At 31.9% G+C, this 16,835-nt stretch overlaps 2 protein-coding genes and 1 pseudogene across 4 annotated transcripts in view; all 3 read right to left on the bottom strand.

Annotated features, from left to right (window-relative positions):
- Nucleotides 1–225: 225 nt before the first annotated feature.
- Nucleotides 226–7,722, bottom strand: LOC149734935 (uncharacterized). Its single transcript, XM_089880269.1, has 12 exons — nucleotides 7,587–7,722; nucleotides 7,018–7,223; nucleotides 6,476–6,646; nucleotides 6,075–6,138; nucleotides 5,632–5,754; nucleotides 4,557–4,711; nucleotides 2,788–2,981; nucleotides 2,419–2,539; nucleotides 1,991–2,063; nucleotides 1,577–1,699; nucleotides 1,035–1,121; nucleotides 226–719 (listed from the first exon to the last, which is right to left on the bottom strand). The coding sequence occupies exons 1-12, from the start codon at nucleotides 7,623–7,625 to the stop codon at nucleotides 603–605; spliced, it is 1,473 nt and encodes a 490-aa protein (XP_089736395.1). The 5' UTR covers nucleotides 7,626–7,722; the 3' UTR covers nucleotides 226–602.
- Nucleotides 7,658–8,756, bottom strand: LOC149734934 (dynein light chain LC6, flagellar outer arm pseudogene; annotated as a pseudogene). The gene has a single exon (XR_016385216.1). The product of XR_016385216.1 is annotated as a dynein light chain LC6, flagellar outer arm pseudogene (transcript).
- Nucleotides 7,658–16,835, bottom strand: part of LOC149734932 (cholesterol 7-desaturase nvd 1) — a 46,265-nt gene continuing 37,087 nt past the window's right edge. For both annotated transcript variants that reach the window (XM_089880272.1, XM_089880273.1), the window contains exon 9: nucleotides 7,658–16,652. In XM_089880272.1, the coding sequence (XP_089736398.1) occupies nucleotides 16,488–16,652 (165 nt within the window). In that variant the 3' untranslated portion in view covers nucleotides 7,658–16,487. The remainder of the gene's footprint in view (nucleotides 16,653–16,835) is intronic.

Raw genomic sequence — 16,835 nt, 5'->3', positions numbered from 1 at the left:
GTTTGTTAGTAGATGATATAAATTTTTTCGATTAGACACATTACATATTCTCGGCCCACGATTCTCATGTTAGTGCAGTTTTTTTGGGAAGTACTATTTCTACCAATGGTATTTCAACACTGAGTTTTGGTAAAATACACCAACAATTTTATGTAACTTGATAAAAGTTGAATTTTATATTATATTTCACCTCACAGTGCTACCTAAAAAGCCAATACAATAACATCACATTGAAATAGCTTTTATTGAAGACAGAGGAACTAACATAATCTCTTTGCAAACTTAATCTCATCTGGCACATATTACACAACAAAAACATAAAAGCAAAAAGCAGTTGTCGAAAAATTGCATCTGACGCGTAAAATTTGTAGAAATTCAGGACTTGATTTGAATATAAAACATTTTTCATGTAATAGTTTAAATAAGTGATCAAGTTTAATACAAAGTGTACAAAATAATGCTCACACATTGCAACAGTGGCACTATTTGCTTAAAGAGACGATATTAATTGAGTTAAAATTAAATTATCTGATTTGGTCTTTTTTTATAAAAAAAATCATGTTATACAATTTTGTTCTTGGCACATTTTGAACATTAGAACTTTACAATTCCTCTTTGGCACCTGTTTTTGTTTCAGCATTATCATTATAAAACTTGTAGAAAACTTTGGCTCGCTCCTGAGAGATTTCACCCCTCTGGACCAAACCCTTGATTAGTTCCTGAAAAAAAGTTGTTTTTGTATAGGTATGCTTGTATGAATATATTTAAGGATATAATAACAGCTAAGAGTGAGCATAAGGTGTATAAACATACTTGTCAAGTTGCATAAAATGATATTCATGAGGAGTGTGAATACATCATGTGTGCCTGGTGTATAAGAAGACACCCATGTTATAACCCGACAGTGAGCATGAGGTGTATGAATACACCATGTGTGTCTGGTGTATAAGAAGACAACCGTGTTATAACTTGACATTGAGCATGAGGTGTATAAATAAACCATGTGTGTATACATATGCCCCATCCATACTTACTTTGTTAGCTGCATCTTGAGCTTCTTTTGCATCAAAAAACAGCTGAGTATATAAAGTTTCAATTTCTTCACTTTTTTCCTCAAGCGTCTGAAATTTCGACACAAAATGAAGTTATTAGGTTTTAATATTTATATATATATATATTACATTATGTATGTATATATATAATAGTTAAGATAGAAAACTATTAGCAAAATACAGCCGGTAAAACGACTATTTAATAAACGTAGGAAAAGTGTAGATAAAAAGGGGTACTAAAAACACTCAGTGAGTTGCAATTAAATAATTACTCATAGTTAGACAAGACAAGAAGTTAACAGTAGTCATTTATTAGTAAACTATAGATTTTTAAAGTAAACATTATATTATCCCAAAAAAGTTTTACACAATATTGTTACATTGTCCCAAAAGTTGTACACAATTACCAAAAACTGCTTTGTTCAGTTTTGTACCACATATAACAAAGATGAAGTCTATATACTACATACTGATAAAACGTAATTGTAAATTTAAAACTTCATAAAAAAGCTAAAGTGCCTTACAGATTGATCAGCATAATCTTCAACAGTGATAAACTGGTCATCATTAGTGTCTATTTTCTTGAAAATCTCAGACAAAGTTGATTGACAGGTGTCATCCCATGCCTGAAGTGATGGTGGAATTAGCTGTAAAGTATAAAGATTGTTAGTTAGATACCAATTTGCCTTTTTATTGTAATACTTGTACTGCTGGTTAGATACTATAATAAATATATGTTTAGATACATATACACAACATTAAACATAGGGTAAACATGACCATTTATAGTTTTGAATGTCTACTTCAAAAAATACGCTTCAAATGTGGGGTAATGGGCTAAACATGGCCTAAATCCCAGGTCTCCGACAAGGACCTTACCCATAAAGAATATTAAATAGTACAAACAAGCTTACTTCTGCACGTTATGTCTTACTTACCGACTTCATACCAGCTCTTAAATCTTCGATATCAATTCTGGGTGTGACTGACAAATTTTCCTGGACTAAAAACCTGTAGAAAGAAATTATATAAGTGACTTTACATTTAAATATATACATTGTTTGTAATATATCTTATATCTTAAATATATATATCTTCTAAGCTATTACCATATTAGATTAATGAATGTAAATGTAATTCCAAACTGTATGAAACAGAAGTTACAGAACAACCGTGTTATAACCACTGTCATTTTCCCGCCATGCTATGATAAATAAGATACATTTATATATTTTTGTGTATGAAACAGAACTCCCGTGTTATAACTACTGTCATTGCAAGCCAAAGATAAATAAGTTACATTAATATATATATATTGATGTGTACGAAACAGAACTAAGTTACATTAATAACCCGATTAACTCACAGTAAAGGTTGTTGCCCCTCACTTTGCTCTTCACCCTCTTCTTCATCTGCTGGTGGCTCTTGGCCCCCACCCTGTGGCTCCTTGACCTCAGCTTGCGGCAGTTCAGAACCAGGAACATAATCTGATATTAAAAACATATTTAGACACCCAAATTTATAGTGGTATGATGGATGAATGTAACTTATTTATCATTGCGTGGTGAAGGTCTTCTGTTTCATATACCTCGTGCTTGCTCTCAAATGTTGTAACTTGTAAGCGGACATGAGATGTATAAAACAGAACACCTGTGTGGCCAGTTATAGCGATTGTTGTTGCCCTGCTAGCAAGGGTAAAACTAAATAAGTTACATTCTCAATCAAAATAACTTACTCTTATCAAACATAATGACTTGTTTGGGTACAGTGCCTGAAAATGCATCTTTGGTCTCAAATTCACATTGGTCCAACATCACGTCTTTCACATCGCCGCACCTCTCACTGTTAAGGTCTACATAGCTGGCTGGTAGATGATTAAACCATATGTTAATTGCTAGATTGTTGCCAAAAGAGTTGACTTGGTGGTGCCTGAAAAATAAGGTTTGTGTTACTTAAGTGGAAAAGTGGTTAACAAGACTGCCTCTAGACCAGAGTTTCTGGGTTCAAGGCTCAATTCTGCTACCATGGTTTGAGTTTGTTACTTAGGTGGTCAGATAACATACCAAAAATGGTTTAATACAGTAAGAAAACGTGTATAAGAAGACACCCATGTTACAACTTTACAGTGCATGAGGTGTATGAATACATCACATGTGTCTGATGTATAAGAAGACACCCATGTTATAACTCAACAGTGAGCATGAGGTGTATGAATACAACATGTGTGTCTGATGTATAAGAAGACACCCATGTTATAACTTGACAGTGAGCATGAGGTGTATGAATACACCATGTGTGTCTGATGTATAAAAAGACACATATGTTATAACTTGACAGTGAGCATGATGTGTATGAATATACCATGTGTGTTTGAGGTATAAGAAGACACCCATGGCTGAACGTAACATTAAGTATGGCGTGTTCATACTTAGAAGTACAACAGCATTTAATTTTCTGTGTAAATTGTTCTTTCTTAGTAGATAGGATAGTGTCATACGTACCTTAACTCATACATCATTGCTTCCTATGAGTTTCAATGTAACTCATAGCACGTCATTCATTCAAACAAATATTATTCATATTTGTTGAAACAGACCAAGTTTATGAAAAGATAAAACAGCAAGTGTTTTAATGTCTCTATAGATAAGTTACAACATGGTTGTCTTTTTAAACAATGGACATAAAAATATATATTCAATTATACACCTCACGCTCACTTTCAAGTTATAACATGGGTGTCTTCTTATACACCATACACACATGGTGTATTCATACACCCATGCTGAAATACATTTATACATCTCATGCTCATTGTTAAGTCACACCATAAAAATATTCGTATATATATGTGTTTTGAAAAGTGTACAAAATAATACAACAACAAAATGAGTTCAACACTCTTTATTCTAACAAAATTCCCATTAGAAACTTCACAAACCATGCACGGACCATATGTACAGCACTATAGTATTACAGTGCCTGCAATAATGCTGAGACAGCCTAAGGAAGCTTAATAACTTCCTTCCCTTAAAATATATGCGTAAGGTTTTAAACTCCTAACACCAGCAGTTAAGCTGCTAAGCATAGGCAGTTTTTAGATTAGGAATGTAATCTTAAATTTCTAAGAAATTAGTTAATATTTAACCAGTTTATTTTAAAAGCATCGTAAAGTTTTAAACTACTTTAAACTATCATGTTAATGTTGTATATTGTACGTTTTATGTATGCTTGAAATGGTTAAAAGTTCGCCAGGTTTAAACTGAGAGATACACATACACCTAATATAATGTAATAGGCCAAAATAATGAACACACAACACCCAAACAGTACAATTTCTGTACTGCCATTTACAAGGTACAAACAGGAGACTGACGATGCCATTTAAGCAAAATATATATTTTTTTATTAAACAATTGGTTGGGACTTGGTTTTTTCTGTTACGTTTTCACAGCACAAGTTTTTAACAACTCCAATAGTGACAAACGCACGAAATATACAACTTACCATTTGTAAGGTATGAACAAGCAGTCTCCAGCTTCCATCTTAGCAATACCGTATCTAGTATCGGCAAGCCATGGGTATTTAACAAAGTCAACTGCGTCGACGTCTATACCAGAGTAGGAGCCTTCTGGATGGTCTATTACTTTGTTCACCCATTCCTGAGTAAAGAAACAAGTTTAATGTGATAAATGATTACATACAGATGCCGGAAAATTCTATAGTATGGTGGGGGAAACCTTTTGCACATAATTTTCCCCAAAAAACAAGTTGAATGGTGAAGTTAAATGTGGTGAAGTTAAAAGCTTTGGTTTAAGGCTTTAGGCCCTCATTCCTAAAAATAGATCTTTCTTTATTAATGAATGTAACTTACTTTATCCTCGCGTGGCCGGAAAACGACAGTCGTTATCACACGGGTTTAACACCTCGTGCCAGTTTACGAGTTGCCATGTATGTTACTTTGTGGGTGATTATTTTTTGGGGATTTTTTCACTTTTTTATGTATGGCTGATAATTTGGACAACCCATTAGTGACCACTGGGTTGAAGCAATTGTCGTTAAGTGTCTTGCCCAAGGACACATACGCCCACAATGGTAGCAGCGACGAGCCTTGAACCCATTACCTAATGGTTACAGGCAGGCGCGCTAACCACTACGCCACGGCGCCGGACATTAAATAAAGTTATGAACCTTTATTATACAATTGGTTGGATTTAAAAAAGACCTGGTTAAATGTGGTGTATACATAGGTGCCTAAAAATATATAGTAGGGTGGGGACACCTTTAAGACATAATATCCAAACATCCTGATTGTGTTTTAAACAAATATCAAGTGTTTATTGGTGCTATGAGGATACGATTTTATAATTCTTTAAATGTTTTTTGTTAATTATCAAATGAGTGTCGCATCTATCCCCACTCTCTATATTTTTATAAAAAATGACTTCGTTCACTGATTCCTAAGAAAAAAACAAGTTTTTAACACCACGACCACAACAATAATAAAAAGTTTGAATAAAATTAATATTTATGTAGAGTAGAAGCCAAACAAGTACAATGTAATCAAATTCAAATATTTTACATTATCTGTATCAAATCTGTTGACGAAAACCAATGTTTTGTTTCCTCTATACAAACAGTTGATGTTATCAACGTCATCATTATGAAGTACAGACCTTGTACCACCATCACTGTACCACATTACCTGGAATAAATAAAGGATATTTTTTTCAGCTTGCATTAATCTGCAGATGTTCTTGGGCAAGACACTTATTATGAGTTTAAATGTACTTCTGGACATTAATTTACAGAAGTCTTTTTATTAAGTATATAGGCTATATAAATATTTTTTAGGAAAAAACATGTATGTATTATATATACATATATATTAAACTTTAATTTTTTGATATTTTTTATGTTTTTTTATAAACCTACATATATATATAATAAAAACACTATAAAGATTATAATAATAAAGATTAGATTATAAAGATCTAATTTATTAAACAAACTTTTCAATCTTACAGTGTCTGCTAGTTTGGCCATAACTTCCTTGCATTTTAGAGGGTTGGGCAGCGGTACATCTGGTCTAAATAAATAAAAAATATATATGAATAATGAATATATAAATACATATATTTTTTTAGTCTACTATAGGTATAGCATTACTACACGCTAAACATATGCTGTTACTGCCAGAGTGGTCTAAATAGGTTTTCTGGCCATGTTTTTCTGCGTTAACTGTCTTGACTAAAGACACATATGCACCCACAATGATATCAGCGCCAAGCTTCTTAGTTACAGATAGGCGTACTTAACACTGTGCCAAAAAATACAAAAATTTCCCCAAAAATTTATCCTAAAAACCTGTCAAAAAAATTTTAGAAGATGTCTTTCAGAATAAAAACGTTTATGTTTTTACTTACTTCAAAAACTTGGGCACTCCATTGACCATGTACATGGCTTTCTTGGTGTAGTGCTTCACATACTTTCTGAATGAAATTGTAAATCCACCTTTTGTTCGGACCTCTTTCTTTCTAGCTTCGGCAAAAACAAGTTCTTTTGATTTTGGATGCTGGATAAAATATTCGTCTGTCCTGTTGTACAAAAATATGTTTTTTTATTTGATTGGGGCCATAGACATATAGCTAGAGGTGTCTAAGGGGATATGTCAAATCTCACATTTCAAATGTCATGCAATTTTTAATACAGGGGTGACTTTTTATTTCAGTTTTCTACCTAAAAAATGAGTTTTACCTTGCTGTCATGTGTATATACAAACAAGCAGAGCCAAAATATACTACATTGGCTACATTAATCAGTAAGGTTTCCTATGTTTGAGAACTATGAGTGTAACTGTATTTTATTAATGTTACTTTTTTTAAATACATGACGTCTATGATTAGGCCATTATATCTACTGGTATTCGGAAACATAGTTATAGTATCCCAAATTCCCAACCACTCACCAGTTCCTGTACGCAATAGTCTCTTTAACTGCCCCTTTAATTACAAGAGGTGTTGAACCTATTACATATTTATTAAAGAAATCTCTTGTAGATGGGTATTCATTTACGACGGGGATATCAAAATAAGGCCCAGCTGATCCAAACGGCTTCATATGTCCTGGCATTTTCTCCAAACGCTGAATTTCTTCAGGACTTAAGGCAGAGCACTAAAAATAAAACAATAGTTAGTTGAAACAAAAAATGGCAATTGTTTTTCCGGCATCTGTGTGAAATTACGTGTTTGGTTAGTTGTGTTTTTTTGTGCTATACCATGATGATGTCTTTCTGTACAGCAGGCGATAGTATATATAATAAAATTTTTATTTTTATATAAATACATATATATATATATGTGTGTGTGTGTGTGCTCTGTGTTGTAATATTCAATACTGACCAAAACTCTATGTTTTATGCACCTAATAACCATACTACATTTGAAGGGACAAATACCACACAGTATTACCCCTACCCTACAATGTAATAAAGCTTACTATAAATAAAATTTACAATTGAATATGACATATACTTACCACTGCCATAAGCAGAAATCCTACAACTAAAGTCTTCATGTTTCTGGTTTAAGAAAATAACTGTCCTACCCCTGATAAATAATAATATACCGTTATATTATTAAGCAATATGTAAATTTTATATGCCATAAAGTAAGATTTTTTCGGACGGGTACAGCTTAGCAAAGGTATAACAGATATTGCAAAAAATACTTAAAAATGCCCATAAGTATATATATTATATACCATTTATTAAGCATGTGCAACTGTAATGTATGAATAAGCAATAAATTTGTATTATTGTATAAATTCGTATCATTAAAAGTAAAAAGCCTGGGCTATATAATACACCTATTTAAGTACAATTGCGGTAAAATAAAACTCTCATTGCATTAAAAAGTAAGACACATCTCGGCTAAAATGAAACTTTACTAGACTAGTGGCAAGTTTTAACTAAATGGCAAGATTTATTCATTAGTATGTGCATAAAATACTGATTCTATGTGGGTGAGGTCCAAGTTTTATGCCAAAGTTGGCTAATTATTTTTACCCTAGGGTCCAATAACCGACTAAAATGAATGAAAAAATGTTTAAATAATATAAATAAGTTTTAAATGGAACACTGCATAAATCTTATTATAAAACTTGATTTAGAAATTCATTATACATAACTGTGCATTGCAAGCTAAAAACACACATGCAAATTTAAAATGGGTAAAACTTGTGTAAATTTATTTCAGAAGGTACAAAAATGTTTAACCTCATACTCACTGTCGAGCTGTAGCGATATTTGTACTTTAAAAGTACCAAAATGACTTAAAACAATGAATAAGCAATAAAAATACTAACAATACTTGTGTGTATTAGATACCATGCAACAAGTCTACTGTTTGTGTTCTACCAAGGGCTACCGTTTGTGTTTTATCCAGATTTAAACAGCAGAATAGCCACCTGCCCAATGTAGAAGTAAATGAAATGTCCAGTTTCATGCGTTACGTAACTGCCATAGTTACGCCCTACAACACAATGCCAGGTTGGAAAGTATTTTTTATCGAACTCTTTTTTGATAAAGGAGGCAATATCTTTTTCCACGTTAAACTTGCCAAGGGCTTGCATGGCGCAGTCGAGCGCATCCTGTTTCATGTCTTCGACCATGTCTACATTTTTCACAACAGCCTTTTTCTCAGTCATATTTGTTTTTTAGAAATTTTGAACAATTTCTTAATTCAGAAAAACAAGCTTGTCTCTACATAATAAAAAATAAATGACTTCAGGTAAAGGAGCATATTCTGGGCTAAATTTCTGTTTTCTATTGCATGTTACGCTGCAGGACCTCACCCACTTTTATAGTACATCCAACTGCTCTGACGCAGTGACTAATACTTTACAAAATAGTTTAACACCTTAACTACTCTAGAATTGCATTTAAAACTAAATTGATATCAAAACAAAAACTCTATCTTTTTATTTAAACCCAAATACAAAAAAAAAACATTAAGTAAAGTTATAATATTAAGTTAAACAATATAGCTTTCACTTAAACGATACATCACTTGGTGTTTAATACAGTGCAAACTCAAATTTATAAACCTTTTCATTGTAAAACTACATTACATTTTTCTAGTGAGTTACACAATATAGCTTTTGGTTAAAACTAAAAATATTACAATGTATAATACAGCGCATATTGCAGACCTAGTCACACTGGCACAGCTGTGGCATTAATAAGCCATTTCCTGGCGTACTTTGACACCAGTAGACACAATAGTTTCAACTAGATGACTAAATATATGAACAATCCCAACAAATATAATAAATTCAAGCTCGAAATATAAATTCAAGCTCAAAACAAGTAAATGAAAATAAAAACTCAATAAAAGACTACATTTTGGTGTTTTTCAATATAACAACTACTTTCGTTATAAACATTATTCTTGTTTTTAGTTGTAATAATTAATATAAATGTATAAAGCATTACTGTTTTCAAACTAGTTATATAACTCAGACAGATTGACAGCATATATGTATAATATACATAACCAAATTACTATTCCTTTTACTGGTTAACCAAATTAGCAGACAAAACATGTTATATCTTATCTATACCTACTAATATATACTTTACTAGCGCACCGTAAAAATAACCAAGGTGATCCTAGAATACAGATATTCTAGCGGCCATTTTCGATACCTTCTACTGGTGCCACCAACCTAAAATTTGGACACTGTACTAACTAGACCCCAGCGGTACCGATTCTGAAATCAAAAATTTGAAATTCGAAAAAATATTAATTATGAATATTAATATTCGTCATAAAAACATATTTATAAATTTTTCGCACGCACCAGCTTTGAATATGTTGTAGCGCTACTTAATAGCTACAAAACGAAACATTTTTTTCTTCAAAAAAATGGGGGCTTGGGTATGAAATATTAAAAAGTATGACCATAACTTGAATCATATAAATATTAATTTTTCAATTTTTTTTGCAAAAATATAACTTACGCATACATCTATGTTGGTCACTAACATACCATTCCCATTAAAAAAATATTTAATTTTAATTTTTTTTTAATTATGAATATTAATATTCGTCATAAAAACGTATTTATAGAATTTTCGCACGCACCAGCTTGGAATATGTTATAGCGCTACGTAATAGCTACAAAATGAAACATTAATTTTTTCAAAAAAATGGGGGCTTGGGTTCAGAATACAGACAAGTATGAGTCAAATATCTCAAATCATATGAATATTAAATTTTCTAAAAATATTCGCGAAAATATAACTCACGCATACATCTGTGTAGGTCACTAACATATTTTTCCCATTAAAAAAAGAATTAATTTTAATTTTTTTTTAATTATGAATATTAATATTCGTCATAAAAACATATTTATAGAATTTTCGCACGCACCATCTTGGAATATGTTATAGCGCTACGTATTAGCTACAAAATGAAACATTTTTTTCTTCAAAAAAATGGGGGCTTGGGTTCAGAATACAAACAAGTATGGTCATAACTCAAATCATATAAATATCAAATTTTCGATTTTTTTTGCAAAAATATAACTTACGCATACATCAATGTTGGTCACTAACATACCATTCCCATTAAAAAAATAATTAATTTTAATTTTTTTTTTAATTATGAATATTAATATTCGTCATAAAAACATATTTATAGAATTTTCGCACGAACCAGCTTCGAATATGTTATAGCGCTACGTATTAGCTACAAAATGAAACTTTCATTTCTTCAAAAAAATGCGGGCTTGGGTTCAGAATACAGACAAGTATGAGTCATAACTATAATTCCTTGTTCATATATTTTATTTGCACGAACGCTAAAATTATACGCGCATAAATCGACGTACATGTCATTCACAAAAATAAATAAATGCGGAAAAGTTTATGTACTGCATCACGGTTCTTTTTATACAAGTTTTATTCACCAAAACACCCAAAGATTTTTCAATATGGCTATTAACATACGTCATAAAAGCATAGTAATACCATCTTGTTTCAAATTAAAATCGGAAATCTAATAGTTCCACTAAATAACTAAAAAGTAAAACATTAATTTCCTTAACTGGGTGCGGGGATGGGTGTCAAATATTGTGAAGAATATTCGTATAACTTATGTCACTTTACCGTTTATTGACTTTTTTTTATTCAAACTTAAAAAACAAAAGTTGTTTTTGTAACTAAACATTTGTTTTGCAATAACATGTTGTTGTTGTTGTTGTTGTTCTAAGTGCAAGACTTGGCTCCATTTTGACTGCGTCGCTGAGGAAATACCTAGTGAGGCTAAACGTATCGGCGTTAAATGGTTTTGTATCAATTGTTCTGAATAATTTGTTTACTGCTATGTGTTTTCAGTTATATTCTTCAGGTATCCGACGATGATCAACGAACACACAACGAGGAGATCACTAAATCTTTGGTCACTATTATTCCTCACATTTTACTCTTCTATTAATTCTGCATCGTACTTCTATTAATTCTGCATCGTACTTCTATTAATTCTGCATCGTATTAAAAGATAAACCCTAATCTTAGAGGCTTCAAGAACAAAAAACCTTTTGTATTAATTGAAACAAATAAATTAAATTCTCGATGTTTCTATACTTACGTACGGATAGGATAAAGTAAATGGTGCGGCAGTCGAAGACTTTATTTAAAAGCAAAGCATCACATTTGAATGTACGTATTTACTGTTTATTATATTATTTTTTATTATATGTATAATTTTGCGTTCGTGCAAATAAAATATATGAACAAGGAATTATAGTTATGACTCATACTTGTCTGTATTCTGAACCCAAGCCCGCATTTTTTTGAAGAAATGAAAGTTTCATTTTGTAGCTAATACGTAGCGCTATAACATATTCGAAGCTGGTTCGTGCGAAAATTCTATAAATATGTTTTTATGACGAATATTAATATTCATAATTAAAAAAAAAATTAAAATTAATTATTTTTTTAATGGGAATGGTATGTTAGTGACCAACATTGATGTATGCGTAAGTTATATTTTCGCAAAAAAAATCGAAAATTTGATATTTATATGATTTGAGTTATGACCATACTTGTTTGTATTCTGAACCCAAGCCCCCATTTTTTTGAAGAAAAAAATCTTTCATTTTGTAGCTAATACGTAGCGCTATAACATATTCCAAGATGGTGCGTGCGAAAATTCTATAAATATGTTTTTATGACGAATATTAATATTCATAATTAAAAAAAAATTAAAATTAATTCTTTTTTTTAATGGGAAAAATATGTTAGTGACCTACACAGATGTATGCGTGAGTTATATTTTCGCGAATATTTTTAGAAAATTTAATATTCATATGATTTGAGATATTTGACTCATACTTGTCTGTATTCTGAACCCAAGCCCCCATTTTTTTGAAAAAATTAATGTTTCATTTTGTAGCTATTACGTAGCGCTATAACATATTCCAAGATGGTGCGTGCGAAAATTCTATAAATATGTTTTTATGACGAATATTAATATTCATAATTAAAAAAAAAATAAAATTAATTCTTTTTTTAATGGGAAAAATATGTTAGTGACCTACACAGATGTATGCGTGAGTTATATTTTCGCGAATATTTTTAGAAAATTTAATATTCATATGATTTGAGATATTTGACTCATACTTGTCTGTATTCTGAACCCAAGCCCCCATTTTTTTGAAAAAATTAATGTTTCATTTTGTAGCTATTACGTAGCGCTATAACATATTCCAAGCTGGTGCGTGCGAAAATTCTATAAATATGTTTTTATGACGAATATTAATATTCATAATTAAAAAAAAATTAAAATTAATTATTTTTTTAATGGGAATGGTATGTTAGTGACCAACATAGATGTATGCGTAAGTTATATTTTTGCAAAAAAAATTGAAAATTTAATATTTATATGATTCAAGTTATGGTCATACTTTTTAATATTTCATGCCCAAGCCCCCATTTTTTTAAAGAAAAAATGTTTCGTTTTGTAGCTATTAAGTAGCGCTACAACATATTCAAAGCTGGTGCGTGCGAAAAATTTATAAATATGTTTTTATGACGAATATTAATATTCATAATTAATATTTTTTCGAATTTTAAATTTTTGATTTCAGAATCGGTACCGCTGGGGTCTAGTTAGTACAGTGTCCAAATTTTAGGTTGGTGGCACCAGTAGAAGGTATCGAAAATGGCCGCTATAATATCTGTATTCTAGGATCACCTTGGTGTAAAAATAGCGCGATTTTATACGGTGTTTGAATAACGTTATAATCCCTCGCTTAATGCTTAGAGCATAAAAACAGCGACGCTCGTTTGCTAAGTGACATGTGAACGACAGATTAAAACGAAACACGTATGCTAAACAGCTTAAGGCAGTATGATAATCTCTCTGTCTTCGCGTACACTTAGTTAAGTATGTTTAAGTATGTGTTTCACTGCTTTACACAACAATACGTAACCTATATACAGCACAGAAGTTTTGACAGCGATTTTTGAACCTGTTTTATGTAATTAGAAATACCATACATCATTTTCTAGTAGCCTATAGATATATGGCCATATGTTCATGCCCCTTTATAACCTAAAGCACGTCTCGGTCTACACTGCATACGTGACTAAGAGCACGTTATCTATGAAACCCAAACCAATGCGGAAAACCAGAAATTTCTTAAATTTCTTTAATGGTGCTTCCCCATTCGTACTTCACCCAAAATGAAAAGGTAAAATAGACACAACTGACTAAACAACAGACTATTAACAGTACGCCTATATTTAGACTACACGTTTTAAATCAAACCCACATAGTCGTCTAGTCTTTAGAAATAGTGGTTAGCGTGTCTGTCTTCAGTGTAGGAGTGATGACTTCGAGACTCAACCCTGTTACGTGTGGAATAATTCCTTGGGCCAGACACTTAACCGCAACTGCTCAAAGCCAGAGGTCACTTATGGGTTGTCCAAATTGACAGTTACGCAGAAAAAACATCTATACAAGTTATCACCTACAAAGTTGCACATGTGATAACTTGCGAGCACCGCGAGGTGTATTAAGCAGAACACCCGAGTTTAACAGTCATTGCCCCGCAAAGAAGGTCAAATAAGTTACATTCATCCCTTTCTTACATTTTGGTAACAATCACACAACAAGCACTACCATATCGTGACCGAAGAGACGAAATAAATTTCATTCATTCATTCATTCATTCATATTAGACTTTATTGTGAAATTACAGGTTAACGTTATAATTAAAGTACACTGCCAAAACAGAACACGTTTTAACACAAAGTAAACTCTGTAATAAACATTGGGAACGACGGTTAATGTTTGAATAAATGCCTCGTGAAAAAATAGATCGTTTTGATCGAAGAGATAAGTTTATAAGATCAGAGCTTCTGGCACTGTAAGTTATCCTAATTCAGATATCAAAGCAGTTAAATTTTGCTTTGATTTGTGATCAAGTGTCCTATGAATAATACCAGAACAGACTGCTGTTCCAGTATTAAATTTTTATCAAGCTTTTGAAACGGCCTTCTGGTCATAAAACAGCGCTGATCAGATCAATCGTAAAAAAGCACATATAATTAATAATTAGGTACATATAAGATTTGCATGTTTTGTGCTTGAAATGTGTTTTAAATGATAACGTTGCATTGACAGAAAAGAAATTAGTTACGGTATAATGTCAAGGATATAGTACGACGGGGTAAGATGGATACCATTAGAACATAACATCCCATATTTTCTAATTGTGTTTTAACAGTTGGTAACGCTATTTTAGAGTCGTAAAATACGGTTATTTAATTCTGTAAACATTCTTTGTTTACTACTAAATGGGACATTACAAGAAAATGAAAACATGATCCATCTTTCCCAACCTACTATAAACAGGAACGGTAGTTAGTCAAAGATATATAATGGGAAAAGAAACTACGTTTTGAATAGTGCAAGCGGTGCCACAAAGAATAACTCACAGAATTCATCAAAAATAAAATGACACAGATATTTTACGGACACGAAAGTGCATTGTAGCTTTGCTTTGGCTTGATTTGATAATTGGAACACGTAATATCGACAACTCATGCCCACTGTTAAGTTATAACAAGGGTGTGTTCTTATACACCAAACTCATATGGTGTATTCATACACCTCATGCTCACTTTCGAGTTATAACATAGGAGTATCCTTACACACCAGACACACATGGTGCATAAGTAGATATACCCCTTCAAATAAGTCCAAAGCGAGTACATTACAGCGATCGAACCGTTTTAGTGACGTACATAAAAATTGCATTTAATTTGCATTAGTTGATTAAGAAAATAAGAAAACAACACAGATTAACATAAAATTAGTTACAAAAAGTGTCAATATATATACAAAATTTACAAATAAATACCCTAGACCTTTTCCAATGTGACGTTATACTGTACAGGCGTTTTGGCGGAACACGTTTTAGATAACTGGAATGTGATGTCAAATGTATGATATGGCGCAAAAATAATACAACTTTAAAAAATTACGAATATATATCAGTTACATTAACCATTAGTTTTCAATATATGGTTTAAACGTCTTGTGGAGTTGATTAAGATACTTGTCTCGAGCAACAGTTTAGTATTAGTGCATTGTATAACTTATATATACATTGTATATATGTATATATATATATATATATATACTTATATGTTGCATTTTTCTTGTACACCTTAAAACATTATCGACTTTATATAAAGTTTAAACCAAAGAAAAAGAATTTAGAGTAAAAATAGTCGGGAGTGTTATTGTAGTAACGTATGGACCAGGCGCTACTAACGTGATATAACCAGCGGTTCATTATAACACTAGAATCCGCTTGGGCTATAAGGAGATTTTGTAATTAAGATAAAAGTATAACAACTGCTAGTTTAAAACGTTTGCTAGAGCTTACCGTGGTGTACTGGGTACTATAGCTTGTAGAGTGAGTTTGATAGGTAGAAATAAGACGGCGTGTAAGCCAGTTACTATGCCCAGTATCAATTTACTATTATTTATACAAAGACAAGAAATAATGATACATATTTTATATAGTAGGTTGGGGTAAGATGGATTATCACATAATTTTCACATTTATAAATTAGGTTTTAAACAAATAACAACGCGAGTCGTGAGAACACGGTTTTAAAGTTCTGCAAAACCCAATGGAACGATAAAATAGAATGAAAACATGGACCATCTTACCCTAACCCACTAGATATAATATTCTTTGCCGTTGCAGATACACCTGTTTGAATTGAAGTGCATTGCAGAAATGGACCCAGCAAAAATAGCCGTTTTAGTTGCGATATTTACAAATAGATTTCAAAGGAACTATAAAGGAAACAAATAAAAAACATTCAGCTACCCTGGCTGGGATTCGAATCCATTACCATCCGTTACCGTCTTCTGATTTTAAGGTTAAACGTGGACTGTTTTCCGTGTAGAATTGTGAGTACCAGCGTCTGTATTTTGCAATAAGTGAGTCTTCTTTTAGCAGCTTGGGTCGCGGTTCAAATGTTTTATTATTCCAAATCATTACGTCACGATCAACCTAGAATATAACATATAGGAGTCACGTGGTTGCAGTTTAATAATTCTTTGAATATTATTTGTTTACTACCAATCGAAACAAAAGGAAAAGTTGTCCCATCTTTCCAGACCCTACTCTATATTAGGTTGGGGTAGGATGATATATGTTTACATTCTGTTTCGTCGCCTAATTTGGTAGTAAAAA

This window comes from Ciona robusta, chromosome 6 (genome assembly GCF_009617815.1).
Source record: "Ciona robusta chromosome 6, ASM961781v2".
Lineage (NCBI taxonomy): Eukaryota > Metazoa > Chordata > Ascidiacea > Phlebobranchia > Cionidae > Ciona > Ciona robusta.
This window is presented reverse-complemented; position numbering and strand designations above follow the sequence as displayed.